Raw genomic sequence first — 27,978 nt, forward strand, 5'->3', positions numbered from 1 at the left:
GCTTGTTGTTTTCCGGCAAGAACCGGATCATACACAGTCATCTGCTGCGCATTCATCTCTTTTTCTCTTCTTCTGTCCGGATGGGGGGACGAGGCCTGCCCGTGGGACTTGCTACCGGCATTCTTTGTTGAACGCGCGGACTTTGAAGCCACAGCTTTGTTCAGCTTAGCAAGCTGCTCAGCGTTTTGCTGCTCGATAGTTTCAAGCAGCTCCCGGACGCGCTCTTGTTGTTTTGCCAGAGCGTCCCCGGAAAGCGATTCACACAGCTCTACCGCAGCCTTAGCAGCTTTTATAGTTTTATCCGGGCTATTGTACTTAGGTTTCCCTACGATGCTAACAGATGCAGAGACACTTTTGCCGGCAAGAACTTCCTTACGCAAATCCTGATCTAGATTGCGAGCCTTAAGCCGGTTCTCCGGTATCCTAGCAGCATGAGCGCTAACAGAAGCAAAGCCGTAGGCAGCGTTATACTCACGTATGGTTAGGTTCAGCTCGCGCTGCGCCCTGACGACGTCCTTGCCGTTCTCGAGCAGCTTCTGGCGCTGCGCCTCCAGCTCCGCCTGAGCCGCTGCCGGGTCGATGTTCTGCGCGATGGGCGTGGCGAGGACGCTCATCGCCGCTTGGAGCGGTGTCTCCGGTAGCGTGGACGATGCTCCTGCAGCGCCTGCGTCGCGTTCCAGCGGTGGCTTGCCCGCACGGGTTGATGCCGCACGCCCAGCACCTTCTTCCACAGCTTCTTTGCCGGTGCCGACCACGCCAACCATCATCACCTCCACCCTGCCGGGGGCGCGGCCAGCATGTAGCCACCTTGGCGGATCCGGCGCCACCAGCACCGGCGAAAGGCGCTGGCGCATAGGGACGGTGCCGATGTAGACGCGGTGGCTTCTGAACTCGATGATGCGGCCGTTCTTGGGGAAGATGCCGCCGTTGGCGAAGCAGCCTGCGTTGTCGTTGATGAAGTCCATGGCGTAGATGCGCTACACCAGCGCGGACACCGTACGCTGGCCGGCGACGTCGAGGATGTCCGCCCGAATGTGAACTCCAGCAAGCGCCACTTCATGCCCCACGGTGGGCGCCAACTGTCGTCGTGGCGAACGAGCAGATGCCATGGGATGGCTTAAGTTGGGGCCGAATGGGCGCAAGAGGATTCGGGGGAGGGTTAGTGAGTAGATGGGATGAACTTCCGGATGCTTTCCTCAAGAACTCAGCCAAAGGCAGTGATACAAGAAGAAACACACAAGGAAGAACTCTGCTCTAGATCACTCTCTTCATTGATCTTAACAGGTTTATGGATACAAGGTTCATCTAGAGATCGACCATCCCGGATACGGGTGTGCCCCCTCTCCTTATATAGGGGAGAGGGTGGCTTACAGAGCAAGAAACCCTAATGGCATCTTTGACTGGACAAACTACTTTACAAAGTAACTTTAATCATAGATGACGCTGGGGTCTTCTTTAATCAGGGAGGTCGACGTCCTCCGGCTTCTTTTAGCGTCATCTTCCTCTTTGGCGCCAGGGCTTCGTTTAAAGCTACTCTGCTTAGCTCATCTTTGTCCTCTAGCTCTGAAGAGAATCTTTGACCAGTCCTGCCGACATGCTCTTCTTACCGGTAGCCCGGTGTCTTCTTTATCCGGTTCCGGTATACCCCTCTTGGGGATACCGGGTTAGCTTTACTTAGCCAAACACTTATCTTTGTGCTCCGGTATAAACATTAAACCGGTATCTTGATGGCTCAAACCATCCGGTTTGGCATGCCTTTGGCATACCGGGGGTCATCCCCCAACAAGTTCCAACCCTACAGTAATGCATAAAAATATCATTTCATACCATAATATCCACAGTAGGAATTACATAGATAGATCCATAATCATACACAGCACATCATATGGACTTCACCAATGATCATACATAGAGAGATTGGATCAAGTTACCACCACAAACACATTGTCCAGGGGGGTGGACTACACCCCTCTCATTATGGAGAGTGATGATGAGGCGTTGGTGAAGGAGGAGAGGCGGGCGGAGGCAATTTCGGCAGCGGTTCCCCCCTCCAATGTTCGTTCGGTGGCGGCATGCTGACTATTTGTTTAGGTGTTTCTGTGTTACGCCCTGCCTCCTCTCTGAGATGCGTCAGGGGGCCTTTATATAGGCCTTTTTAAAGGTCAAGACCATAAGGTAGGGCTTTGGATGGACGATTGTGGATCCTCGAGGTGGGAAAGAAGTGGTGTGGCGCGGGCAGGAGTGGTGGCCGCACCACCCAGGCTCTTTTGTCCTTCAGGCCTCCGTTCGTGAGATTTCAGGACTCTAGAATGTTCGTCTTCGTGAAATATTGATCATCGAAAAAACCCAGATTCATTTGACTTCGTATAGGTCCCTGAAAGTAAAAAAATATACAGAAACAAAGATTTCATGAGTTATAACCAAAATAAGAAGGATCTTTGGAAAATCCCCAAAACAGTATAAAACATGGATATAACATTATATAAGATGCAAATATGTAGAAATATGTGGCAATAAAATACAAAAATCATGTGTGTATTTTACATGCATCACCCGCTCAATGCGCACAGCCGCGTGAGGAGCAGCACACCGTTAGGTTGAGTAGTACAACACGGACCAACTCGAGGCGGGTGTCTTCGCCTCGCAGGCAGCACAAAGTGAACCACGTGGCACATCGAGGCCGTGTTGCAGGCTTACATGGCGTACTCGTCCTCCGACGAGGCCAAGTGAGGCGCCGATATCTCCTTGTCCCAGGGCGTACTGAAGCACTGCGGAGGCCGCGTCCGCCTGCACCAAAATGCGGTGGCACTGATCTATGTGCCACCGCATTTTGGTCCCCTGTTAGTTGCTTTCCGCCGCGCCTAACGCGTAGATAAGCGCCGCTGCATCTTTAGTTGAGCGCCGCCGCCTTTTGGTCGCTGGTGAAGTGTTACCACCGGTGCCTCTATCGTCTTAGGGTTAGGGTTAGATGTAGGTCATGCTAATGTAGGTCTAGGTTAATCTTTAGTTAGTGTTAATGATGAACTTTGCCTTAATTATGTTGAAGACTAACTAATGTTGTGAAAAAAATCCCGCGAACTAACGACCGGCGAACACCTCTCCTTTTTCAAATATCTAGTATGAATTTGTGTTATCGTACGACTCTGCGTACTAGATAACGCATATCCAGCACCCCGATCCGAGATATGTGGGTTCGGATTATCGGGGATACCCTAGAGTTGCTCTTATCCGTGTATTTGTGTTGCTCCTCCTATGAAAGCTTTGTCTTGGTGACTTGGGAAGAAGGGACTGAGAAGAACAAGCTTAATACCGGACTACCAGGTCCCGAGACCGTCTAACTTTATAGCGGTGTGTGTTTGTGAATCATGTGATCTGGGGAACAAGACTTCCCAGTTTCACGTGGAAGGGATCACTTCTTGATCTTGCGGGGAGGGTGGTTCTGGTCAAGGCCGTGCTTACAACAATGACTATTTATTGCATGATGGCCCTTGACTTGCCTGTGTGGATGATTAATGCTCTCGAGGGGCTTTGTCGTGGATTCTTGTGGTGTGCCAAACCTTCGGCTAAGGGTGGGGCATGCCCCCTAGCTTGGCCTTTGGTTTGTACCCCTACGAAATTTGGTGGGATTGGTATTAGGAACCTCCACTTGCTTAGTGAGGCATTCCGTATGAAATGGCTTTGGCTTTGGTCTACATCAAACGATAAACCGTGGACTTGTGACCGTTTGCCTTGCTCGGATCAATCCAGAGCCATTTTCCACGCTTCGGTGATGCATGTGATTGGTAATGGCGAGTTTTGTCTTTTTTGGCAAGATAAGTGGATTGATAACCAAAGTGTCGACATGATTGCACCTCTACTTCTTAATTTTGTGGACAAAGGTGTCCTTTGTTCTCGCACTGTGGCTTAAGGGTTGATCACGCACCGTTGGGTTCGTGACCTCTCCGCGGGCCTTTCAGTCCCGGCTTTGGTGCAATATCTGCATCTATGGAACAAAATTGTTGGACTGCATCTTCTGGAACATGAGGCTGACTGTTTCAAGTGGACTTGGACTACATCTAGTGACTTATCGGCCAAATTGGCATACTTGGCCTTTATTGAAGGTCACACTCTTTGGCCTTTACATGATCCAATACGGAAATGCAGGGCTCCTCTGAAATTCAAGTTATTTGGTGGAAAGTGGTGTGGAACCGCTGTTGGACGGGTGACAGGAGATTTCGCCATGATCTATCTAATGATGACTCCTGCACCTTCTGTCTTCAATGTCCTTTTTCGAGGAGCATTTGGTTTGAGGTCTTGAGAGGTCTAGCTCGGTCCTCTCTTGCCCCATCTGCCATGGATGAGCTCCTTGATTGGTGGCCGCGGGTGCTTAACACGTGGCCCTTCAAACTCCAGCCTCAAGCGTGTTCCCTTTTCCTCCTGGTGCTTCAATCTATTTGGATTGAGAGGAATAATCGAATCTTCAAGAACAAATCAAGGACGGAAACGCTTTTGTTAGATGCCATCGTTAAAGAGGCAGACATGTGGAAGCTCGTCGGTTTATTGTGAGGTTTTTCTCCCTTTAATGCAGATCTGTGTCTAGGAAGTTGTAAAAGTGGATATTTGTATTTGGTTTTTCTCCTATCTATAAAGAAGGCGTGCTTCCTGAAAAAAAGACTTCCCAGTTTGTACAGTCAGCATTATCCTCTACTAGAAGAGAGAGTCGAAAAAGAAGGAAAACGCTTATGAAGGTTAAGCCCCGAGGTGCTTAGAGCATCTCCAGTCGCGTCCCCCAAACCGTCCCCCAAAACGCGTCAGATCGAGCGTTTGGGGGACGTGTTTTGTTCGTGCCGCGTTTGGGGGACGTCGCTCCCCAATTCGCATCCCCCAAATAAATATTAGTGCATGAAAATAAAGGTTTTCATTCAAATTTGATTATATATTACAAAGTTTGAATGAAAACGGCTACATTTCATCTAAACCCTAGCCTACTAACCGCCCGGCGGTACGTTCTACGGCCCTGCCCCATCGTCGCCTCCCCTCCGCCGTAGCTCCTGCTGCGCGCGTCACCTCTCCATGCATAGGGCGGTGGCCATACGCCGCTGCTCCAGCAGCGTGTCGTCGCCCGCCCTCCCCTGCTGCGCCGTCTGGAGGGAGAGCTCGACGGCGAGGTGAATCTGCGCCTCTTCGCGGGCACGGGTGGCATCCTGGAGCTTCTTCTCCGCTTTGAAGGACTCGACTAGCGCGCGTTGTTGATCGGCCGTCTCGTCCGGGTGCGGCCCGTTGTCGTCGGACCACTCGAAGTCGTCGTCCTCCTCCTCCGCCTCCGCCTCCGTCTCCTCCTCCCCAGCCTCGGCCTCCGTCTCCTTCCCCTCCTCCTCCATTCGCGCCTCCAGGCGCGCCGCCAACGCATCCACACGCCTCCACCAGGCCGCCAGCGCCGCCTCCCGCTGCTGACGCTCCTCCGCCACCAGCTGCAGCGACCGTCCATCGAATGCCGCCATCGGCGCTCGATCGCCTCCCACCGTTCACGGTACTGCGCCTCCTGCTGGCCAATCTCCTCCGTCCGGCGCCGCCGCAATGGTGTCCGCCAGCGCCTCCTCCTGCCATGCTGCTGCCGCCGCGCTCTCGTCAGCTGCGGGGTCAGGGGCGTAGAACGCCGCTTCTGCCGCCGCGTGCGCCGCCTCACGCTGCTGGCGGGCCTGCTGCTCGAGTGCCTCCCGCCACTGCTGACGATGTGCACGCCAAACCTCCAGCCCTCGCCGCCTCCGCTCTTCCCGGGCGGCGACGTCGATGTTGAACTACAAATCCGGTGGTGGAGGTGGGGGAGACAGCGGTGGCGTCATTGCGCAGTGGTGGTGGACGAGACAAGGGCTTGTGGCGGAGAAAGGGGTGCCGGTGGCTGTGGTGGCTGCCATTGAGCCGGGAGGGCCTTTTATAGACGGCGGCGTCGGGAAGAAAATGCGGGAAGAGGCGAGAAACGACGGGAAGAAAGCGCGGGAACACGCGTTGGCGTGCGAACGCCAGCGACGCGTGGAGGCTGCGCAGCACCGACGAGACGTCTCGCCTGCCCCTCCGTCGCCATTAAGGCAAAGATGCCGTCGTGTGTCACTGCGCGCGAATAACTTCCTTCGCGAGGTAGGCGACGATTAGGTTAAAATTCAACGTGCCACTGACGGGTCAGTCCCGCCACTCTCCGCCTCGCTTTTCGTTGTGTCTGGCGTGCCCGGAGCGTCCCCTGTGGGGCGGGACGGGCGCGGGATGCCGGACACCGTATCGGACCACGCCGGATAAAAAGCGGCTTTGGGGACGCGGCTGGGAACGTTTTTTGTCCGGCGCGCCCCATATCCCTTTGGGGGACGCGACTGAAGATGCTCTTAGATACACATCATTCCTTCCCCGCAGGAAACGTGAAATCAAACCCTACTTTGGATGCATACACGCTCGATTCAGGTACTTTGTAAAACTGACGATAATTTTTTGGCATTAGCTTCCAAATACTCAGTACAAAACACTGCTCAACTCCAAGCGTCCCAAAGAATGTTCATATAGCACAACGCCCAGGGAAGAGACGTTTGGAAATAACTTGGATGAGCAGCATAATACAGATCAAGTCAACCATACAAGTCGTACAGAGCAACTGCTAAAAAACTCCTCTTGTACCATTTTTAGGGGTAACACTAGGACCCTCATTGTACAGATAGCCTAGAACCAGAGTGATACATTTACAAGATAAAGTTGTTGGATCTTCGACAAGGGCACCAAAGAAACAACATTCTTATACCTCTAGTCTCCTTGGAAACCCTTCCATCGAGAAGAATGAAACTGCCAACAAATTAAACTGGTCAGACGTAAGAATCACGGTGTCTCAGTAAAAAAAACGATACCCATGGGCACTAGCACCCAGGGCATATTTTAATAGAAGGAGCTATGAGCCGCAAACTCCCGTAAGACGGGACTCCAACACGGGTTGCGGGGCAGCAAGCTAAACTCCAGCTCGAACCACCTGACCCTCTGGTCACTCTCAAGAAACTAAAAGGACACATAATATCTTGTTTTGTTCTTTGACCAATCGTGAAATGTCAAGGCACCCGAAAAAGAGATCCCCAAATGGCTAAACTTGGTATCCTCCTAGATCAAGAAAGCTAAATGGACATTTCAAAGGCATCACCATTATAGTGGTAATAGTTTTGGATGGGATCATACTATGGTGATATAATGCTCAAATATGCATACACATGTTGTCACTGCAATTTTCAGTCTTCAGAATATGTGACTAATTACCCTTAATATAAATATAAGTAACCAGTGAACTAGTACATGAGAAAAGTTCAAATTCATAGCATCCTGATAACATAAACGAAGAGGCCAGTATCAACTGAAGTTCGCAACATAAAAGAGAGGGCAGATCGCGAGATTCGACAATAAAATACAAACCACTAGTTTACTACTAGTATTTTACTCCAAGCAAACAAATGATCTTCGTACACTAATGTCAAAAACACAAACTTGGTTAACAATACAAATACCCGTTCAATTTGATTATAAAGATTATACTTACGGTTAAAAGACTTTACTACAAAAAGAAGAGGCCCATTTATTATATTCATAAAACAGAAAAAGGTGCAAGGTTTACTTTTTCCGTCAAGAAAGGTACATGTTTCACAAGATATCACTTAGCATCACTAGAAAGTGGGTTGACATTACGACATCAAATGGAAAAAAAATTCAAGTTAAACTACTGGCATGGGTCAAAACTGAAGCAAGCAATTCAACAGAGGCAAGAAGAAAACAAGAAAAGGTTGTATTTACCTAATTTGGGGCTACAATCATTTCATCACCACGTGGTGCTTTATCATCTGCATGACCATCTGTATTAGCAACTGCAGAAACAAAGAGGAAATGACGCTGGTAAGTGTACATTAGTGTTTACAAGAGTAACTCAAAAGTGAATATATCTGATGGGACTTGGTAATACCTTCTGTGTCTGCACGTAACCAGTCTTGTGCGCAGACCAATCCCTCAACTGTTGAAGGATCCATAGTACTGAGATACTCATTTAGCACCCGGGCTTCACTATCCAATGGGATGATAGATACAGGGATAGCTAGAATATCACGAGCCATTTGAGAAAGGACAGGATACTTTGCCGCAAAAGACTTCCACCATCCCAGGATGTCAAAATTTTCTTGATTCCCTTCTTTTTGACGATAGACAGCTTCCTCGAGATACATGTCCAAGTCAGACTTTAAGGACTGGCCTGATGATGATTCCTGAATATACTGATCAAGTCCCCGTCGGGCATCTGATAATGTGATGCGAGAGAAGGTCTTAGAGTCATTTCCATTGCTATACACAGAGCTCATGCAAGAACTACTATTTCCGGTGTAGAAGAGAACAGATGGATTCTTCAATGAATCTGCTGAATGCTCATAATCATTGCACAGACTGGTAAAATTTTGCTTGATGGCTTCTATTGTCGCCTTTGCTGTAAATTGGTCATTTCCATAAATCAGCTGAAAAAAGTACTCAATTGACTTCATCTTGTACCGAGGATCCAGTATAGATGCGAATGCCATTACTTGCCTAGTAAGATCCCAGTATCCCTCAAACTTTTTCAGCATTCGGCCAGCCATTTGTGCAACAACTGGAGATGGACTATTGCGCCAGGTGTTCAAAAGGACATGGATCTCACACATGTCATTGAAATATAGGTTTGCAGTCGGGTTTTCCACTGGAAACTTCTCCATTGTATTATTGAGCGCATCAAGTATTTCGGTGAGGGCTTTCACATCAGCCCACTCCTTAGGAGTCAAGAAAGCAGCATAGTGTGATTCCTGTTCCGCAAGGCGCAGAAGCACATCATGATAATAGCATGCAGAATCAAACATTAAGTAAGTGGATGGCCAGTTGTTAGGCGAATCAAGAACTAACATTTTTTGGTCAATCTGAAGCAGCTTTGCGGTACCGAGAAACTTCTGAAGCCGCTCTTGTGAGAACTTGACATTCTGAATCATCTCGCGGACTCTATTAATTATGTCGGATGTTTCTTCCAAGCTTTCTTCAACTGTGAGATTCAGAATATGTGCACAAGAGCGTACATGGAACAAGTTTCCGTTTAACAGGAGAAGTCTCCTAGGCTGCAGAACTCTGACAAGCTCTGTGGCAACACTGTCTCCAGAGGTACAGTTGTCTAATACAACAGCAGCTAGCTTCCTGTCAATACCCCACTCTTGCAACTTCTCCAGAATTAGGTTGGCAATCTGGTTGGCTGTGAAATGTTCATCAACATGCACAAAGTTGAGTATTTTTTTCCTGAGTTTCCACTCATCACTGGCATGATCAATGTAGTGGCAGGTCAAACACAAGTAGTCCATCTGTGTACTTGATCGCCACATATCAACTGAGATGCTAATCCGGCAAGGGGTCTTGAGGAGCACATCCTGCAGCTTAAGCCTCTCACTTGCGTAAATTGCCATGCTATCAGCTCTCACAATGTCATACGACACCATGCTAAACTGTGGCTGGAGGTTCTTAACAAACTTCTGGAACCCCAGATCATCCACCATTGAAAACCGGTAGCCATGCTGGACAATCATACGGGCAAGGTCTTGGCGGCTGAGTTCTTGATCAAAGTGTGCGTTGTCGTTGTCATGATCATCACCAGATGCATGCCCATCGCCAGGCCGCCCAGTAGAAGATTTGTTGTTGAGGATACGTCGTACAATAAGCTTCCGACGCTTACCAGCACGGCGCGTAGAGGTGGTGGTGCAGATTGCAAGGTGGTTGCGCAGGTGCGTGGTGCCTGACCGGCTAGTTGCGGTGAGCTGCTTCTTGCAGTGGTTACAGATTGCGACACAGTTCCCATCAGCACGGCGCTCCTTGGTGAAGTCCTGCCAAACTGCAGACCGCAGCTTGCGTGCCCGTGGATTGTGCACCACGGGCACAGCCGCCACTGTGGTGCTCATCGTGCCGGCAATCGGCACTTCCATCGCCGCCGGTTCCAGCATGCTATCGCATATATGCTCACCAACTGCAACAGGTCCAAAGAAATATCATGAGAACATTCCATGGTGGATACTACTAAACCTATGTGAAGTTAACGGAGATGAACCATGATGCTTCATCTTTCGCAGAAAGAGAAGATAAAAAGAGAAGACTTTGTACACTCCCCTGACGAACTGAAATAAATGGATGATGACCTTCCAACTTAAAGACTGCTCGTACGGTACAAGCATAAACTCGCACAGTCGCACTACAGAACGCAAATGGCATCACAAAGATTCGGCTTTAATTTCGCGAAATGCTGGGAGCTGCCATGCCACAGAGCAAATGAAACATACACGAAATCCCTTGTCAAAAATCCCCCTTTTACGGCCTTACCTACCTACCAAGTCTGAAAACCCAAATCCCCCAAAATTACAACACAATCAGCCGCAACAAGCAAGCGATCTCCGTAATCAAGGAACTAATCGGCCCAGAGGGGTCCTCCTCCCACCCCCAAGCTCGAGCCCCAGGAAATGGACACGAGATATCTCCCAGGCCAGGGCTTGAGCTAGGGTTTATGGCTTGGGTAAGTGGACCCGATAAGACGGAGGATGCAGAGAGGCAGAGGGCGGAGGGCGGGGAGACTGACCTCGTCGGAAGCGGCCGGCGGCGAGCGGTGGTGATGGGTCGCGGGGAGGGGACCCGCAACCCGATCCGGTGGGGGGTTAGCAGATCGGAGTCCGGGCCGACGAGGTGTGGGTTGCGACCCATTACTGCTGGTGGTTTTGTCGCCGTGGTGGGTTTCGGGTCCGCCCTGCGCGATGGACGGCCGCGATGCCACCACGTGTGCCGGCTTCTGGCTTCGGTGTGGTGGGCAGAGTTGGTACTTGGTTGGAGTTTGGAGTTTGGAGTTTGGAGACCGGTGGACTCGGTTAAACGCGAACGGGTTCAGTGTTCAGATGAATCCCGCATTTTCACTTCAAGAAACTCATGGGAGAGCTGCCACCGAATGGTAAACTGTACTTTTCAGAATTTCGCGTTCGTTGTACTTTCGGAAAAAATCAGAGAAAGTTCTGTTAACGATCACACACATAGTCCATACGGACCATAGTTCATACGAATCATAGTTCATACATAGAGCAAAAGAAACGGCGGTGCATCTACCTACGACCGCTAGCTACGGCGGCGCATCTACCTACGGCGGCTAGCGCGCATCAACTACGACGGCGACGGCGACGCTTCATTCGATGACGATGACGCCCGCCGCGCGCTCCTCCACCTTCTGGCGCTGCTGAAGCTGCTGCACCGCCTCCTCCGCCGCCTTCTGGCGCTCAATGAGGCGGAGGGCCTCCTCCAGCTCGGCGTCGTTGGCGGCGGCCTCGCGGAGGCGGGTGCGCTCGGAGCGCCGCTTGATCCACGCGAGGACGCGCGCCTCGTCCTCGTCGGAGGCGACGTAGTCGCCGTTGACAATGTCTTCTTTTTCTTCGGATTCCTCGGAGCTGAACCCCGAGGAGAGGGCGGGCGGTGGAGAGGGAGTACGGCTGCAACAGTGGCGGCTGCTGCTACTGCTCCCTGCACCCGAGGAGGAGGCACCGCCGTAGGTGTATGGCACGAGGGAGAGAGGCGGAGTAACTCCCCAGTTGGTCCAGCGCCGCACCGCCCGCTTCTTGCAGCCCATTGAGCGGCTTGCTTTGAGTTCGGCGCTCGTCTTGAGGAGCTGGCCGCGGGCACCGTAGCGCGGCGGGGAGGCGGTGGGATGGGGTCCATGTCGATCGCGGCGGAGCGTTTGGCGTCGACGACGGTGTGGATTAGGTGGTGGTGGTGGAGTATTTGGTCGCTCGAGGTTCGTCGGTGGTGGCGAATTTCGCGAGGGAATGCGGCGGAGTAGATAGGGTTTCTGCTCGGGTCCGGCGACCCGAGCAGCATATGTACCGTCTGAAGCGGGCTTTGTTCGGGCCACTGAACTACGTTTATGGGCCGGCACCACTATACGGGCGCTGCACGAAGCGCAAAACCGAGCGCGGCCCCTATGTCGATGGAGTTTTTTTTTTTGGTTTTGGGCCTATTTAAGGTAGCTGCTAGAGCTGCTCTCACAACGGGCCGACCCTAAACAAACTGAGGAGTCCAACGAGCCGACGATTGGGTCCGGCATGATTCGTCTTTTCTTTTTAATTTTAAACCATGCAACTTATCTCTGTTCTAAGGTCGGTGGCTCGGTGCTTTAACATGCATGGACTCTACCCCATATATAAAGGCATAGGCATTGCGTTATGCAACAGATTCCATCGTGATCCACGAGAGATGGGGCGATTAGCAGCGATACTCCTCGGGCTAGCCTACATGCTATGCGTAGCCACGGCCGACCAGCTCAAAACAACCAACACAAGCTCTTGCCATCATCTCCAGCTTCCTCACGGCGTCACCGGCGCCGAGAGCCTTGACTTCTATGGCAAGAACGGGGTCTACACGGGCGTCTCCGACGGCCGTGTCCTCAGGTGGGGCGGCCGCGCTGTGGGTTGGAGCACCTTCGCCTACAACGCGAATTTCAGGTCCGTATATAAAATAAATGGTTGAGCATCGCATTGTCAAATAGATCTCTATTGGTTAATTAGATTTGTTTCAATTACGTGTGACCTGCATGTGTGTAGTAAGCTTCCTCTATGCTCGGATTCTTCGATGCCATCGGTAGAGAAAGAAAGCATATGCGGACGACCGCTCGGTGTCCGGTTCTACAGGAAAACCGGCGAGCTATACATCGCCGATGCATACTTTGGGCTCATGAAGGTAGGGCCGGCCGGCGGTGAAGCCCAGGTGCTAGCGAAAGAGGCGGACGGTGTCCCGTTCCACTTTGTCAACGGCCTCGCCGTTGATCAGGCTACCGGCAATGTATACTTCACCGATAGCAGCCTCAAGTTCACCCGGAGGTCACGTCTTAATTTACTCGTAACATACACTGAATTTACTTGATTTCATGCTTTAGCCATTATGAGCAGGCACTCAACGGTGTCTATATGTGCAGGGATAACTTCGAGATTATGAGGAACCACGACGACTCCGGTCGCCTGCTCAAGTACGACGCGCGGACGAAGCTTGTCACGGTGCTTGTGGCCAATAGGCCGTACCCGAACGGCGTCGCGTTGAGCCGCGACGGTACACACCTGGTGGTGGCGCACACGGGGCCATGCGAGGCGCACAGGTACTGGCTCAAAGGACCCAAGGCCGGCACGTACGAGCTTTTCGCGAAGCTGCCCGGGTACCCGGACAACGTGAGGCCAGACACGCAGGGTGGTTTCTGGGTGGCGCTGAACCGGGAGAGTCAGCAGAACGAGACGGCTCCGGTGCCGAAGCCGAAGCACTTGGTCGGCGTGCGTCTCAATGCCGACGGCAAGGAGGTCGAGGAGCTGACGGCCGCCGCGGGTGTCACGCTCAGCGAGGTGGCGATCTCGAACGGCAAGCTCTGGCTCGGTTCCGTCGAGCTTGACTACATTGGTGTGCTTTGATTTACAGTTATGTGATAGAGTTGTTTTGTTACAGTACCGTGTCGTTGGCGATTGCGTGATTAGTTTGTACGTAGAAGAAGAGCCTTGGCGATTGTGTTTGATTAGCTAGTAGAAGAAGAGTTAATAAGATTCATAGCTTCGTAAGGTTTAAAGTCTCTGCCGTCGTTTATCTGGAGATATAGTATTAATAATGAATATAGATATTACACAAGTACTGTTTTCTTTCTGTTCAATCTTTTGAAGTTACATATTCGCATGTATTTAAATATTATTATATTAGGGAAAGTTGAGACAGTAGCTAGAACTAGCATACGTAATTCTTTCTCTATATGAAACAAGACAACAAAAGAAAAACATGTTCGGCACTGCAGGCCAGTTCTTCAGTCGGAAAGAGAGAAAATAATCTTGAATTGTGTGCTTCTTATTGGAAGCAACCTCTTGTTTACTATTCGAAATGCTGAACCAGCTTATAAACAGAATCACACACCCAAACACAAGATCCAACCAACGGCTTGTACAAAGTAAATAACCTCTTGTTTCTGCTATCCTCCTTACGACAGCTACTAGTTTGTGATAACCCTCGCATCCATACGTTCAGTACAGCGAACTTGAAAAGGATGCAGCTCTGGAACCTGTGTTTTTTAAAAAAAAAAAAAAAAAGATAGAAGATTTAACTTAATTGAGCGCTTCTAGCATGGCACCTCGATGTCGGCTCTTCGCCACCTGGAGCTGTAGGTGGTTCCAAGGGTTGGGTTGTTCGTCTGTCAATGCGGTACGCGAGCTGGGTTCGCGCGCGCACTAGGGGTCGCGCGGGCTCTGCTTGCCCGCCACGTGGCCGCGTTGTGCCGCTTCGTCTTCACACACTCTTTTGTCCCATGCCGTACTGCAAGTTTGCTGTTTTAGTGCTTCCACAATGTACTAACACAAAAATAAATAAAGAAAAAAGCACTGCTGCGTAAAAAAGCACCGCGAAAAAAGGCAATGCAATGCAATAATACTGCAGCGCAACAAAGTACAAAAAGGCAGTACACCGCCAAAAGGAGTGCAACGCAGCACAAAAAGACAGTGCAGAGACGGTGCACTGCCAAAACACAGTGAATGAGCGGTGCACTGCCACGACACTACGCAGTGCAAAGCGATTCAAGGCAGTGCATAGGCGGGTCCTCTACCAGGACACCCCGCCGTGCAAAAGGATCGAAGACAGTGCAACGTGGTACAGAAAGATAGTGCATGGCGATGCAACTACCAAGACAATGCTTCTTGCAAAAACGATCGAAGAAAGTGCAATGTGGTATAAAAGGCAGTGCATGGGCGGTGCACTACCAGGGTACCAAGCCGTGCAAAACGAACGAAGTCCGTGGAACATGGTACAAAAAGGTTGTGCACGAGTGGTGCACTACCAAGACACCGTGCCGTGCAAAACGGTCAAAGGCAGTGCAATACAAGAAAGTGCAACTTGGTTCAGAATGACAGTCCATGGGTGTTGCACTATCAGGACACAGCGCCGTGCAAACCGATCAAAGGCAGTGAAACGTAGGCATGAAAGAAGTGCAAAAAATCATCAAAACCTATGAACATGAGATCTAGTTTTGAAGATCTCGACGCAACTAGCCTAGTCGTGAAAATAGAACATAATTTGGGCACTTCATTTGAAAGATATTCACTTTTCTGTATTCGAATCTAGAAAGAGAAAAGAGAAAGGTATACATATGCAGTCAGCTTTTGCCACGTGTTGAGCAGGGAGAAATTGCATGCAGGCAAAATGTTGCTGGTTGGCCGTCACGTGCCTGTGACAGACGAAAAGCGGAGCTCGCGTCCATACACGTGCGCTCATACTAGTCAAAATGAACTTAATTTATTAAATAAGGAAAAGTCATAGAACCAAGTTTTAGTGTTACGACCACATCGAGGTTAAAGTCTACTCTCCCGCAATCAGAAAACCCAAATGTTTCGCACCGGCTAGAACCCACATTCTACCTTTCGACTTGATTCTATCGAAGATGATGGTTGGCGTAGTGCTCACCTTTTTTAAGGTTCTCGCATTCCTCTCATTCCAAATATCTCAAGTGACTAGCATGAGGAGGGAGGCCATAGTCTTCTTTCTCCCGTCGTGAGCAAAGATCATTGAAGTCCACCAACATTCCACACTGTCAAAATCACTCCAAGGAGTAAGGATGGAATTTTACCCACGGGTATGGGTAGGGTATGAGTACACTTTTATGCCCATGGGTAGCACCCATATATCCCACCCGTCAAGTCATGGGTAGGGCGTGGCTATATCCTCGTACCCACGGGTATAGCCATACCCTGCTCGTTTATTGTCAATTTTGTATGTAGACACGTCTACTTTGTCGACTTACGAGTTAGAATATGAGAATGTGATTTTTATAGTTTTTTAATTGTTATGTACTCAACTGCCTAAGTTGACATAATTAATTTTTTAATCAAATTTGTTATCAATAAATATAAAATTGCGAGTGATTTGTGTACAATTTTACCTGCCCACCTGGTACCCAATGGGTATGGTAACCCATCGGGTATGGGTATGGGTAACGTTTTATACCCATGGGCATGGGTATGAGTAGAATTTTGTACCCATTGACTATGCGAATATGGGTATGGTACTGTTCTACCCTGCCCATACCCTACCCATTTCCATCCTTACCAAGGGCCGGGGGGGGTCAAAGTCGTGGATGTGAAGCCAATTCCTATTCATAACGGAGAAGTGGCATTTGAATATAAGATGGGTTGTCGATTTGTCATGGCAATGGCATAGGGGAAAATCCTCCCATCAGACCATCCACGTCTCTGAAGGTGGTCTATCGTCCAAATCTGGTTTTGGATGATAAGCCAAGAGAATAGTTTGCATTGGGGGGGGGGGGGGGAGCCTTCCAAACGACCATCTACATGGAAGAGTGAATAGTTCCGGCTAATTGAGCCTTGTAGGCTGACAAGCAATAGTATGCCCTGTTTGCGGTGAGCTTCCAAACAATACAGTCCGGCACAACATCTTGAAGAGCGATTTGAGAGGTGTGTTTCCAAAGCAAGGTAAAATCGTGAAGGTTTTGGACAGAAATGTCCGCGTTATGACAAGATGAAGGATCCAATCGTCCTTGTTGATGGATTTCCGGACGTTCCAAGTTTTCCACTTATAAATAGCATAGATGGATGGCGCAAAGCACTTGGGGCTTAGCCCATCGGCCCAAGGATCATCACAAAAACTAACCTAATTTCTGTCTCCAATGGTGACTTTAGTTAATGAGAAAAATAGCTCCAAGTCCTCCCTGTTGCAAGGGCTTTCCATTCCAATCCAACGCATATCCGGTGAAGTCCAAGAAAGCCACGGCCAACGTAGGCGTAAAGCTCTCGCGAATTTATCCATGTTAAGGATACCCAATCCTCCAAGGTAGGTAGGGCGGCAACCCGCGTTCCAATTGACTTTTACACTTTCTGCGGTTAGCTTTTTCATTACCCTCCCAAAAGAAGCTTCGCATTACCTTTCTGATAGATTGAGGAGGTTCCACATGGACCTCAAGGGCTATCAGTCGGTAGATGGCATGTGAGGTAAGAATCGAATTGACTAGCGTCTTCCTCCCGATGATGTTGAAGTATCTTCCATGAAGAGGAGCAAGGCGCGCCGCTGCTTTATCTTCGATGTATTAAAAGTGTGATCTCTTGAGGCGCTACAACAGAATTGGAAGGCCAAGGTATTTCATAGGAAAGCTCGTGGTGGTAGCCGATAGGTCTTGTAGAACATGCACAAGGTCCACCTCATTCCACCGGATAGGTGCCACAAGGCTCTTCTCAAAGATTGTCAAGAGGTCGGTAACATTGCTAAAGTTGTTCAAAATATGCGCAAGGTTGGACACCTCCACATGGTTTGGGCCCATAAAGATGGTTGCATTGCTGGCATATAGAGATGTTCGGAACCTCCCTCCCCTACTAATACGCCTCAAACGTATCTATAATTTTTTATGCTCCATGCTTGTTTTACACCAATTCATACATGTTTTGCTTACACTTCGTTGCACTTTTATGCATTTCCTGGAACTAACCTATTGACAAGATGCCACAGTGCCAGTTCCATTTTTCTGTTGTTTTGTATTTCAAAAAAGTTGTACAGGAAATATTCTAGGAATTAGACGAAACAAAAGCCGAAGTCAATAGTTTTTCGTAACGAAGACAGAGTCCAGGGGGGTCAAATAAGTGGCGCAGGGCGGCCAGACCACACCTAGGCGCGGCCTGGCCTTGGCCCGCACCTAGGGGTGGTGTGGGCCCCTGGCCTCCACCGACCTCGCCCTTCCGCCTATTTATTCAGGATCTCGGGAAAACCATGAATACCCAAGCCTCCGCCCACGAAAATTTCCGTAGCTCCGCCGTCGCAGACAAGATCCGGGGGACAGAAGTATCTGTTCCAGCACCCTGTCGGGACAGGGAATTGCCCCCGGAGCCATCTCTATCAACTCCACTGCCATCTTCATCGCCGTTGCTGACTCCCATGATGAGGAGTGAGTAGTTCTCCCCCGAGGCTGAGAGCTTTACCGGTATCTATGTGGTCTATCTATCTCTCCATGTATGATCTTTATGTGATCATGAGCTTTGTAATCTAGTTGAATAAGTAGATGTTATGCTTCAACTATTGTGCTACTCAAGTGGTTTTATTATGTGATCTCCGGGGACACCTTGTCCAATGGTGTGAAGGTGACAGTGTGCACACTGTGTTTGTTTCTTAAGCTTAATTTACAGAAATACTTATGAATTGTGGTGTCTAGTTAGTACCATCTTTGTATGATCAAAGTGACAGCGTGGGGCATCCATAGATTGGGAATGTGAACTTTAAGGAATGCTTATGCAGCCATACACAGTGAATTTGTGTTTGTTATCAAACCAGAGAGTGGTTCAGAGTAGCGTACTGAAGAGATAATATCTATGTATTCAATTATGGTATCATTGTTGAGAGTGTCTACTAGTGAAAGTATGCTCCCTAGGCCTTGTTTCCAAGCATTGAAACACTGTTTACAACCAGTTCTGCTACATGTTTGCTTGCTGCCATTTTATTTCAGATTGCAATTACCACTTACAATCATCCATATTACTTGTATTTCACTATCTATTCGCTGAACTAGTGCGCACCTATACACCTGACAAGTTTATTGGGTGTGTTCGGGACACAGGAGACTTCCCGTATCGTAATTGTAGGGTTGCTCGAGAGTGATATCTTTGACCTCTACCTCCCTGAGTTCGATAAACCTTGGGTGATCCACTTCAGGGAAACTTGTTGCTATTCTACAAACCTCTGAACTTGGAGGCCCAACACTGTCTGCAAGAATAGAAGTGTGCGTAGACATCACCTACCGAGGAGGTGGCTAAGGAGGCAGTGGTCAGTGGCCACTTGAAGGATGCGTTGGAGAGGGTCAATTGCGATATCAAAAATTAAGGGGGAGAGCGGATCCCCTGTTGTAGGCCACGTCCATCCTTGATAGGATCACCCAGGATGCCATTTAGGAGGACTCTCGACGAAGTGGTGCAAAAAAAGGTCGTGAGAGAATTGAGGAAGCGTTGTGGAAATCCAAGGCATTGAAGAAGATCAAGGATGTAGTCCTAACGAACATGATCGAAAGCTTTCATAATGTCAAAGCTTGAAGAGAAGTACCGCCTTCTTTCTTCGGTGTAACCATCTCGCGTAGTTGCGGAAGAAATATGAAGTTGTTGTGTATTCTCGTCGACTTTATGAAAGCACTTTGGGAATGAGACACAATGTCGTTCATGCGGGGGGAGGGGGTGGGCAAGCAGCGAGATAGGATTTTTTGACACAATCTGCAAATCAGGCTAATGGGTCTAAAGTCGGAGATGTCCTCCGCCCCTTCTTTCTTGGGAATAAGGACAATATTGGAGGTGTTTAGCCAATGTAGATTCCTAATGTTGAGGTTGGAGAAGCATTGTATAACCTCCATGTTGTGGAGTTTAATAATTTCCCAACAAGTCTTGAAGAATTTTCCATTGAATCCATCCAGGTCGGGTGCCTTATCGGAAGGCATGTCCATAATGGCATCCTTTACCTCATCCTCCGAAAAACGATCATCCAAACCATCCAAGGTCGATGTTGGGAGGTAAATGGGTTCCCAATTGAAGGATAGCTTTCGAGGCATTGGGAGTTCAATGGATTCCCAACAATTTCGTGTTTGCGTCCCTTCTCGATGGTTTGTGAGTTGTGACCGGTGAGCAACATGAGAGATATAATGAGGAGGTTGTTAAATTACACGATGCCAGAAATATAGATCACTATCTGGCGTGATGGACTTTGGTTAGGGAAATAAGAATGATGGTGAATCTGGCGGTGTACAAACACGAGACACGGGGGATGCGAGATTTTACCTAGCTTCAGGCCTCCAGAGGAGAAACCCTACGTGTTTATTGTTGCATGTATTGTCGATGAGATTACAATGTTGTCGAGATAGGCTATGACCTAGCGAAACTAGGTTTGTTTTGTGCGAGAGTAGGTTGATGGATTGCTTAGATTTGCTCAGAGGCTCCTCCTGGCCTTTATAAAGGAGGCCAGGTCTCGGGTGCCACATTATTCAAGTCGTACACAAATTAGTATCTTTCTTATATGAGCTTTCCCTTTTCGTTACGTCCGGCTCTTGGGCTTCGGGAATCTTGCGAGAGATGTTTTATTTCTTGGGCTTCGTGAGCCTCTAGTTGGATATAACAAGGTATGATAACAGTGAGTACTCGATAAGGTATGCCCACATCATTAGCCTCCAAATGTCTAGGGGGTCAAAGACTAGCGTAGAGACTTGATCCAACTCAATATTTACTGCAGTCGATGATTTTATCAAGTGTTAATATGAGCCTGGAAATTCATCAGGTCAATGTTTAAATCCTTTTTAAAGTCATAGGGATATTTGTTAATGCGTCTGGTGCAACCAATGGATCATGACCAGTTAATTGCTCCAGGGCAAAAAAAAAAACGCAACCTACTCAAACTGGAGTCCCCAGACTCGAATTCGGTATAAGCTAGGTGTAACTCGAATGATGCCACAGAGGTCTTACTGAATCGAGCTCTTGCTAATGTAAAGGATACCCAACGGCCCGTCGGGATTTTTCATTATGTTATTGGCACGGTAATCAGTTGGTAGAGTGTCGTGGAGGTGAGTGCTAGGCCAATAGATATGATCTATATGACTTATCTTTGCATCGTAGATGTAACATCTAGACATATTCTCGCGACCGATGCGATCTTGGTAGTCGAGGGGTTGTAGACCTCACACTCGATGTTTCGATTGTGTGTAGGATACCAAGCATATGTCTAGTCATATGAGAATGAGTTTCTGCATTTGTAAGGGAGATCATCTTGATTGTGAAGTCGCTTATTTTATCGGGTGCGCGGCAAGCGCTCCTAATGGGAGTACGCCCGGAGTGCTTGCAGTTGTGCATAGACTCAAACATATGGCCCTCAAAGAGGAACTTGACTCGTATTCACATCACTCGAGGAAGAATTCAACTCGAGCTTGTGATACTTGAGGAGAAACTCAACTTTAATTTATAGCACTTGAGGGAAAAACTCGACTAAAGCTTATGTTGTAGTCCAATGGTTATCGACTTTTCATAAAAGATGTGGTAGATGACATCAAGTATGACATCAAGACATACTTGAGTACTTCTTTGCACAACTGATAAGACTTGACCTCAGTGTAAGACTTGACCTCAGTGGGCCCTTGCTAGAAGTCTAACTGGCTGAGACCGATTTGTTCGCACGTCGAGCGCGAAAATCGGGGCATGATGTCTACGCACGCTTCTATTCTTGTAGACAGTGTTGGGCCTCCAAGTGCAGAGGTTTGTAGAACTCAGGGTGGGCATTCGGTTTAAACCGAAATTTCGGTTCGGTTTTTCCGGTTTTTGAACAAATTCGATTTTCAAAAATGGTAACCGAAATTGGCATGAAAATTTAGGAAACCGAAGATTCGGTTAACCGACAAATTCGGTTCGGTTTTCGGTTAAAACCGAATGAACCTACTCACTTGAACAAATAGTAGGCATCACCGAAGAAAGCAAATAGTGATTGACATATCAACACAAAAAGCATCAACTCACGCAAGAAATCGACAAATGAGCACCAATCATGGAGGGATGCTATTTGGTAGGTCGCGGCACTCGTGGTACAGGTGCATCACTCGTGAGCGATTAAAAGGGGTAGCTAAGACTTCGAGCGACGTGTTCTATTATGCGAGGCTTCGAAGCTATATTCAGAAAAAGCTAGTACATCAAAGACCAAAGTCATACATTGAATGAACAATTTTTGGAACATCAAACGCAATTGGGCTTCTATGGAATGATCGGTTTATGCACAAATTGATGGTAGGTTACTCAATTCGGTCTATTCGGTCCTATTCGGTTGGTGGGGCTAAAAACCGAATTCTACCAAATTTAATTCGGTTAGTATAAATGGAAACCGATAAAATAGCGGTTAACGGAAAAAACCGAGATTTCGGTTAGTTCGGTTTCGGCTTCGGTTCGGTTTTCGGTTTCACGGTTTTTATGCCCACCCTGATGTAGAACATCAACAAGTTTCCCTTAAATGGATCACCCAAGGTTTATCGAACTCAGGGAGGTAGAGGTCAGAGATATCCCTCTCAAGCAACCCTGCAATTACGATAAAAGAAGTCTCTTGTGTCCCCAACACACCCAATACACTTGTCAGATGTATAGATGCACTAGTTTGGCGAAGAGATAGTAAAATGCAAGTGATATGGATGAATATGAGTGGTAATAACAATCTGAAATAAATATGGCAGCAAGTAAACATGCAGTAAAATAGTAAATAAACGGTGATTCGATGTTTGGAAACAAGGCCTAGGGATCATACGTTCACTAGTGGTCACTCTCAACAATGATATCATAAAGGAATACAAATATAAGCACTTAACTATGCTACTCTGAACTACTCTCCGGTTGGATAACGAATAGTAATTCACCGCGTAGGACTACAAAAGCAAACCTTAAAGATGTATTTCCAAGTACTAATGAACACCCCGCGCTTCACTTTGAGCATTCATAGGAGGTACTAACACACCACAATTTCATAGAGACATCCAACTCAAATCATAATTCAGTGAACAAGTATTCTATGAAATATAGTCTAGGAGACCCACACGGTGCACACACTCCACCTTTACACACGTGGGACAAGGAGTCTCCGGAGATCACATAAGTAAAATTCACTTGAATAGCATAACGACATCTAGATTACAAAGCTCATGGTCACATAAAGATCACACCATGGGAGAGACATAAACCACATAGCTACCGGTAGAGCCCTCAGCCCCGAGGGAGAACTACTCCCTCCTCATCATGGGAGTCAGCAACATCGATGGAGATGGCGCTGGAGTCGTTGGAGATGGCTCCGGGGGCAATTCCCCATCCCGGTTGGGTGTCGGAACAGAGACTTCTATCCCCCAGATCTTGTTTGCGACGGCGGCGGAGCTACGGATATTTTCGTGGGCGGACGCTTGTATATTTAGGGTTTTTGCGTCGGGAGCTTTATATAGGCGAAAGGGCGAGGTCAGTGGAGGCCTGGTGGCCCCAGACCACCCCTAGGCGCGGGCCAGGGCTAGGCCGCGCCTAGGGTAGGTGTGGCCACCCTGTGTCCCTCCTCTGTCTCTTCTCTGGACTCCGTCTTCGCTCCAGGAAAATAGTAACTTTGGCTTTTGTTTCGTCCACTTCCGTGAATATTTCCTGTACAACTTTTCTGAAATACAAAAACAGCAGAAAACAGGGAACTGGCACTGTGGCATCTTGTCAATAGGTTAGTTCCGGAAAATGCATAAAAGTGTCACGAAGTGTAAATAAAACATATAGCAATTGGTGTAAAACAAGCATGGAGCATGAAAAATTATAGATACGTTTGCAACGTATCAACATCCCAAAGCTTACCTTCTGCTCGTCCTCGAGTAGGTAAGTGATAACAAAGATAATTTTTGAGGTGACATGAAGTCAACACAATCTTGATCAAGCATTGTAAAGCATTGTGAGCTGGGATCTAAGTACTCTAACATATGCATGATAGATATCATTCAATAGAACTTAGCAACTATGTTATAACATGAAGAGTAAATCAAACAAAAGATCATGAATAATTGTGCATTGAAAGCAACTGTTTGTTTATGAGCATAGAGAAAACATAGCAAAGTATGTCCTTTATAAAGTAGCAAAACATAAACGCTAGGACACCTGTAAAGTTCAAAGGGTGACTAGATACAAGTAATTTAAGAACAAGCAATAGCACAATCATGAATCAATCAATAATAATTTTGGGACTATGCACATTGCACTAAGAATGACAACTATGCTCTCTTAATCGGTGCATAAAGTAGAAGATGAAGACTCAACATAAAAGTAAAAGAGAGACTCTTTGCAGATTAAGCAAGATAAACAAGTTTTATAAACCTTCCAAAAAGAATGGTACTTATTAGCTTTGAGCTCTCATTACCCCTATCCTAAGCATCTTGAATGGTTAAACTTAATGTGAGTCAAATATGAGCTATATGCTTGCAAATCACAAGTTGAAATCTCATGCCCCTTGAATGCGAGTGCCTAAACCTCGTGCTACTCAACTTAGGTCCCAAATAAGTTCTTGTCATTGTAAGTATACATGTATCATTAAGAACCGCCAACGGGGTACCTCTTGCACGATGATATGGAGGTACTCTTGTAAGAGCAATCCCATGCCAAAATGACAAGACAAACAGACAATGAGCATCCCAACAATTTTTTATTTACTATGGGTATAGCTTTCTATTGAAAATGATTCATAGAATGCTCGCTATGGTTTAGCTGTAAATTTCCACCATGAATGATGCATGGCTTAGATTAGCGGCCCAGGCGTTTCTCTAACTCATATACAAACTTCATGGACTTACAAGTTTCCATTTTATTTCGCACCACTAGGCATCCATAAACAAAAGAACATGACATCAACTAAATATAAGTGCAATGTCGAAAGTGTTCCCCATGAAAGCATGATTATACTAACTCCCAACTTGCAATTTGCAAACATATAAACTTCATAAGATATGCACAATGATCAAGTTTATTAAGTGCAAGAAAGCAAATGTGTCATCAAGTTCATGAGAGTTTTACTGACTAATTTTCTCATGCCAAAATTTAATTTGGAAGATAAATAAAAACATGATGAATTACTTGGAATAGCAATAATGCTACTTGGTAGATATGGTGGACACAATTGGCAAACTTTGGTTTATGGTGGTTGTATGCACGAGTAGAGTTCATACTCAGTACAGGCGGAGGCTAGAAAAAGACTGGGATCGACCAACTAAGAGAGCAATAATGGCCATAATCATGCATAGCGACAAAACATTATCAATCAAAGCACAAAGTTATATTACAAGTCAAAAACTAAATTATCATAGAGGTTTTAGTTGACTGGTTATAGTCATAACATGGTATAAGCATGCGCCAAGTCAACCCAATAAAGCATCAAAGGAGAATACCACAATATTATGCTTTTATGATGGAAACAACACATGATTCTTTCAATGACACATTATGCACTCTTAGCCATTTGAAACAAGTCATGCTAAAACAATAAATACTAACCATATGACAAGAATAACATCCAACATGACATGCTAAAGTCTATGCCATAGTCTAGACAAGCTTCCTTTTGCATCACTATATGCATGAAATATTTTACTCGTATCCAACACCAATCAACTTATTTGAAATAAATCTCAGAGATGAAATACATTATATACCAGAGAGATAATCATACACAAATGAAGAATACTAACGAGCTCTGAACAAAATTCAAGTGAAAGAACAAGAGCTAAACGCAGTACCAGAAAACTAGAACACTCACAGAACAATAACAGTGAATAGAGCGTTCTATGAAATTAAAACGGAGCATGTCTCTCTCCCACACAAGAATGATAGGATTCAACCGTGTGCTACAACAAACAAAATAAAACTAAACTAAAAACAAAAATAAAGACGCTCTAAGAACAACACATAGTGTATGAAGCAATAAAAATATAGCGCATAGAGAGATGACCTGTTGCTTTGTTGATGAAGAGGGGATGCTTTGGGCATCCCAAGCTTTCACGCTTGTACCTCTTGAACATGTATTGGGGTGCAGGGGTATCCCCAAGCTTGAGCTTTTATCCATTCTTCATCTCATCACATCATTCTTCTCTCCCTACACTTGAAAACTTCCTTCATACAAAACTTCACACAATTATCTATTAGCAGCATTAGTACAATCAAAATAAACAAATCTACTTGGGTTCAGTTCTAACATATATAAAATATCTATTAAAGAATTATCAACTGTAGCAACCTTTCAAAAGGCTCTTTGATCAAAAGAACTCAAAAGTAAAAAGATTTAAGAGGCAAATGCAAATAGTGCAGAAATCTGTCAAAACAGAACAGCAGGTAAAGATCGATTTTTTTCGAAAATTCTCTGTTTCTCATCTCGAAAAGTGGTCAACTAACGAAAGTTATGTAATAACCTGGGGCATATGCATAAACAATGGCAGATCAAAATTCTTCTCTGGCTAGTTTTATGAAGATTTATGGTAACAACGCAAAATCTGTTTTCAGGACAGCAACTTCCCCAAATCTTACTTTCTTCCTATTAGAGGCTAATATTGGCACAAAAAGAAACAAAAATTATAAGGAGAGGTTATTACAGAGGTAACAACTTCCAAGACTCAGCATAAAATAAAAATTACATAAATAAAACAATGGGTTGTCTCCCATGAGCGCTTTTCTTTAATGCCTTTCAGCTAGGCGCAGTAGTTTGAGAAGATGTTCACATAAGAAATATGAATTGAAGCAAAAGAGAGCATCAAGGAGAAAATATGAAACACATTTAAGTCTAACTCACTTTCTATGCATAGGAATATTGTACACAAATAAATCCGCAAAGAAGAAAGTGACAAGCATAGGAAGATAAAACAAGAGCAACTTCAAAATTTTCAGCATATAGAGAGGTGTTTTAGTAACATGAAAACTTCTACAACCATATTTTCCTCTCTCATAATAACTTTCAGTAGTATCATGAATAAACTCAACAATATAACCATCACATCAAGCATTCTTATCATGAGTCACATGCATAAAATAATTACTACTCCCCACATAAGCATAGTAATTCTTATTAATTGTAGTAGGAGCAAATCCAGCAAAATAGCTATCATTATTATTCTCATCACCATAATCATCAAATATAGGAGGCATATTGAAATCAATATTAATTTTCTCCTCAATAGTAGGTGGACTAAAAATATCATATTCATCATTGTAATAATCATATATCAGAGGTATAGTATCATTAAAGTAAATTTCCTCCTCCGTGCTTGGGGGGCTAAAAATATCATGCTCATCAAAACCAGCTTCCCCAAGGTTAAAATTTTCCATAGAATTAGCAATAATGGTGTTAAAAGAATTCATATTAATAACATTGCCACCAGCATGCAAGTAAAGCTTCATAGGTTTTTTAAATTTTCTCGTCAAACACCTCATGTCCTAACTCAAGATAAATACTATAAAGCTCTCTAATTTTGTTGTTGTTTTGCATTAAGCCTAACTAGTGAAAATAAAAACAAGAAACAAAAAGATGTAATTGCAGAATCTAAAGGAAATATCTTCGAGTACTCACCAACAACTAAAAGACTTAGTAGCCAGAGGATGTGAGTACCTTTTACCTTACCTCCCTGATACGTCTCAAACGTATCTATAATTTCTTATGTTCCATGCTAGTTTTATGACAATACCTACATGTTTTGTTCACACTTTATATCATTTTGATGCATTTTCCGGAACTAACCTATTGACGAGATGCCGAAGTGCCAGCTCTCGTTTTCTCGCTGTTTTTGGTTTCAGAAATCCTAGTAAGAAAATATTCTCGGAATTGGACGAAATCAACGCCCAGCATCTTAGAATTCCACGAAGCTTCCAGAACACCCGAGAGGCACCAGAGGGGAGGCCCAGGGCCTCCACACAACATGGCGGCGCGGCCAGAGGGGGGGCGCGCCCCCCTATTGTGTGGCGGCTCCGTAACCCCTCCGACTCCGCCTCTTCGCCTATTTAAAGGTCCCTGACCTAAATCTTCGATACGAAAAAGCCACGGTACGAGAAACCTTCCAGAGCCGCCGCCATCGCGAAGCCAAGATCCGGGGGACAGGAGTCTCTCGTTTCGGCACGCCGCCGGACGGGAAGTGCCCCCGAAGGCATCTCCATCGACATCACCGCCATCTTCATCAACGCTGCTGTCTCCCATGAGGAGGGAGTAGTTCTCCATCGAGGCTAAGGGCTGTACCGGTAGCTATGTGGTTAATCTCTCTCCTATGTACTTCAATACAATGATCTCATGAGCTGCCTTACATGATTGAGATTCATATGAGCTTTGTATCACTATTATTCTATGTGCTACTCTTGTGATGTTATTAAAGTAGTCTATTCCTCCTTCACGGTGTAATGGTGACAATGTGTGCAT

At 46.5% G+C, this 27,978-nt stretch overlaps 1 protein-coding gene and 1 pseudogene across 1 annotated transcript; one reads left to right on the forward strand and one right to left on the reverse strand.

The window, feature by feature from the left end:
• Nucleotides 1–6,433: 6,433 nt before the first annotated feature.
• LOC124662298 (zinc finger BED domain-containing protein RICESLEEPER 2-like) lies at nt 6,434–10,716 on the reverse strand. Its single transcript, XM_047200150.1, has 4 exons — nt 10,613–10,716; nt 7,955–10,009; nt 7,789–7,859; nt 6,434–6,801 (listed from the first exon to the last, which is right to left on the reverse strand). The coding sequence occupies exons 2-3, from the start codon at nt 9,984–9,986 to the stop codon at nt 7,789–7,791; spliced, it is 2,103 nt and encodes a 700-aa protein (XP_047056106.1). The 5' UTR covers nt 9,987–10,009; nt 10,613–10,716; the 3' UTR covers nt 6,434–6,801.
• Nucleotides 10,717–12,264: 1,548 nt separating this feature from the next.
• LOC124659893 lies at nt 12,265–13,463 on the forward strand (annotated as a pseudogene).
• The last annotated feature ends 14,515 nt before the right edge of the window (nt 13,464–27,978 follow it).

This window comes from Lolium rigidum, chromosome 6, assembly GCF_022539505.1.
Source record: "Lolium rigidum isolate FL_2022 chromosome 6, APGP_CSIRO_Lrig_0.1, whole genome shotgun sequence".
In the NCBI taxonomy this organism is placed as follows: domain Eukaryota; kingdom Viridiplantae; phylum Streptophyta; class Magnoliopsida; order Poales; family Poaceae; genus Lolium; species Lolium rigidum.

Coding starts and splice junctions, on each gene's coding strand:
- LOC124662298 (XM_047200150.1), bottom strand. CDS start 9,986: ATGCTGGAACCGGCGGCGATGGAAGTGCCGATTGCCGGCACGATGAGC. Junction 7,860..7,954: donor GTTACGTGCAGACACAGAAG/GTATTACCAAGT, acceptor TTGTTTCTGCAG/TTGCTAATACAGATGGTCAT.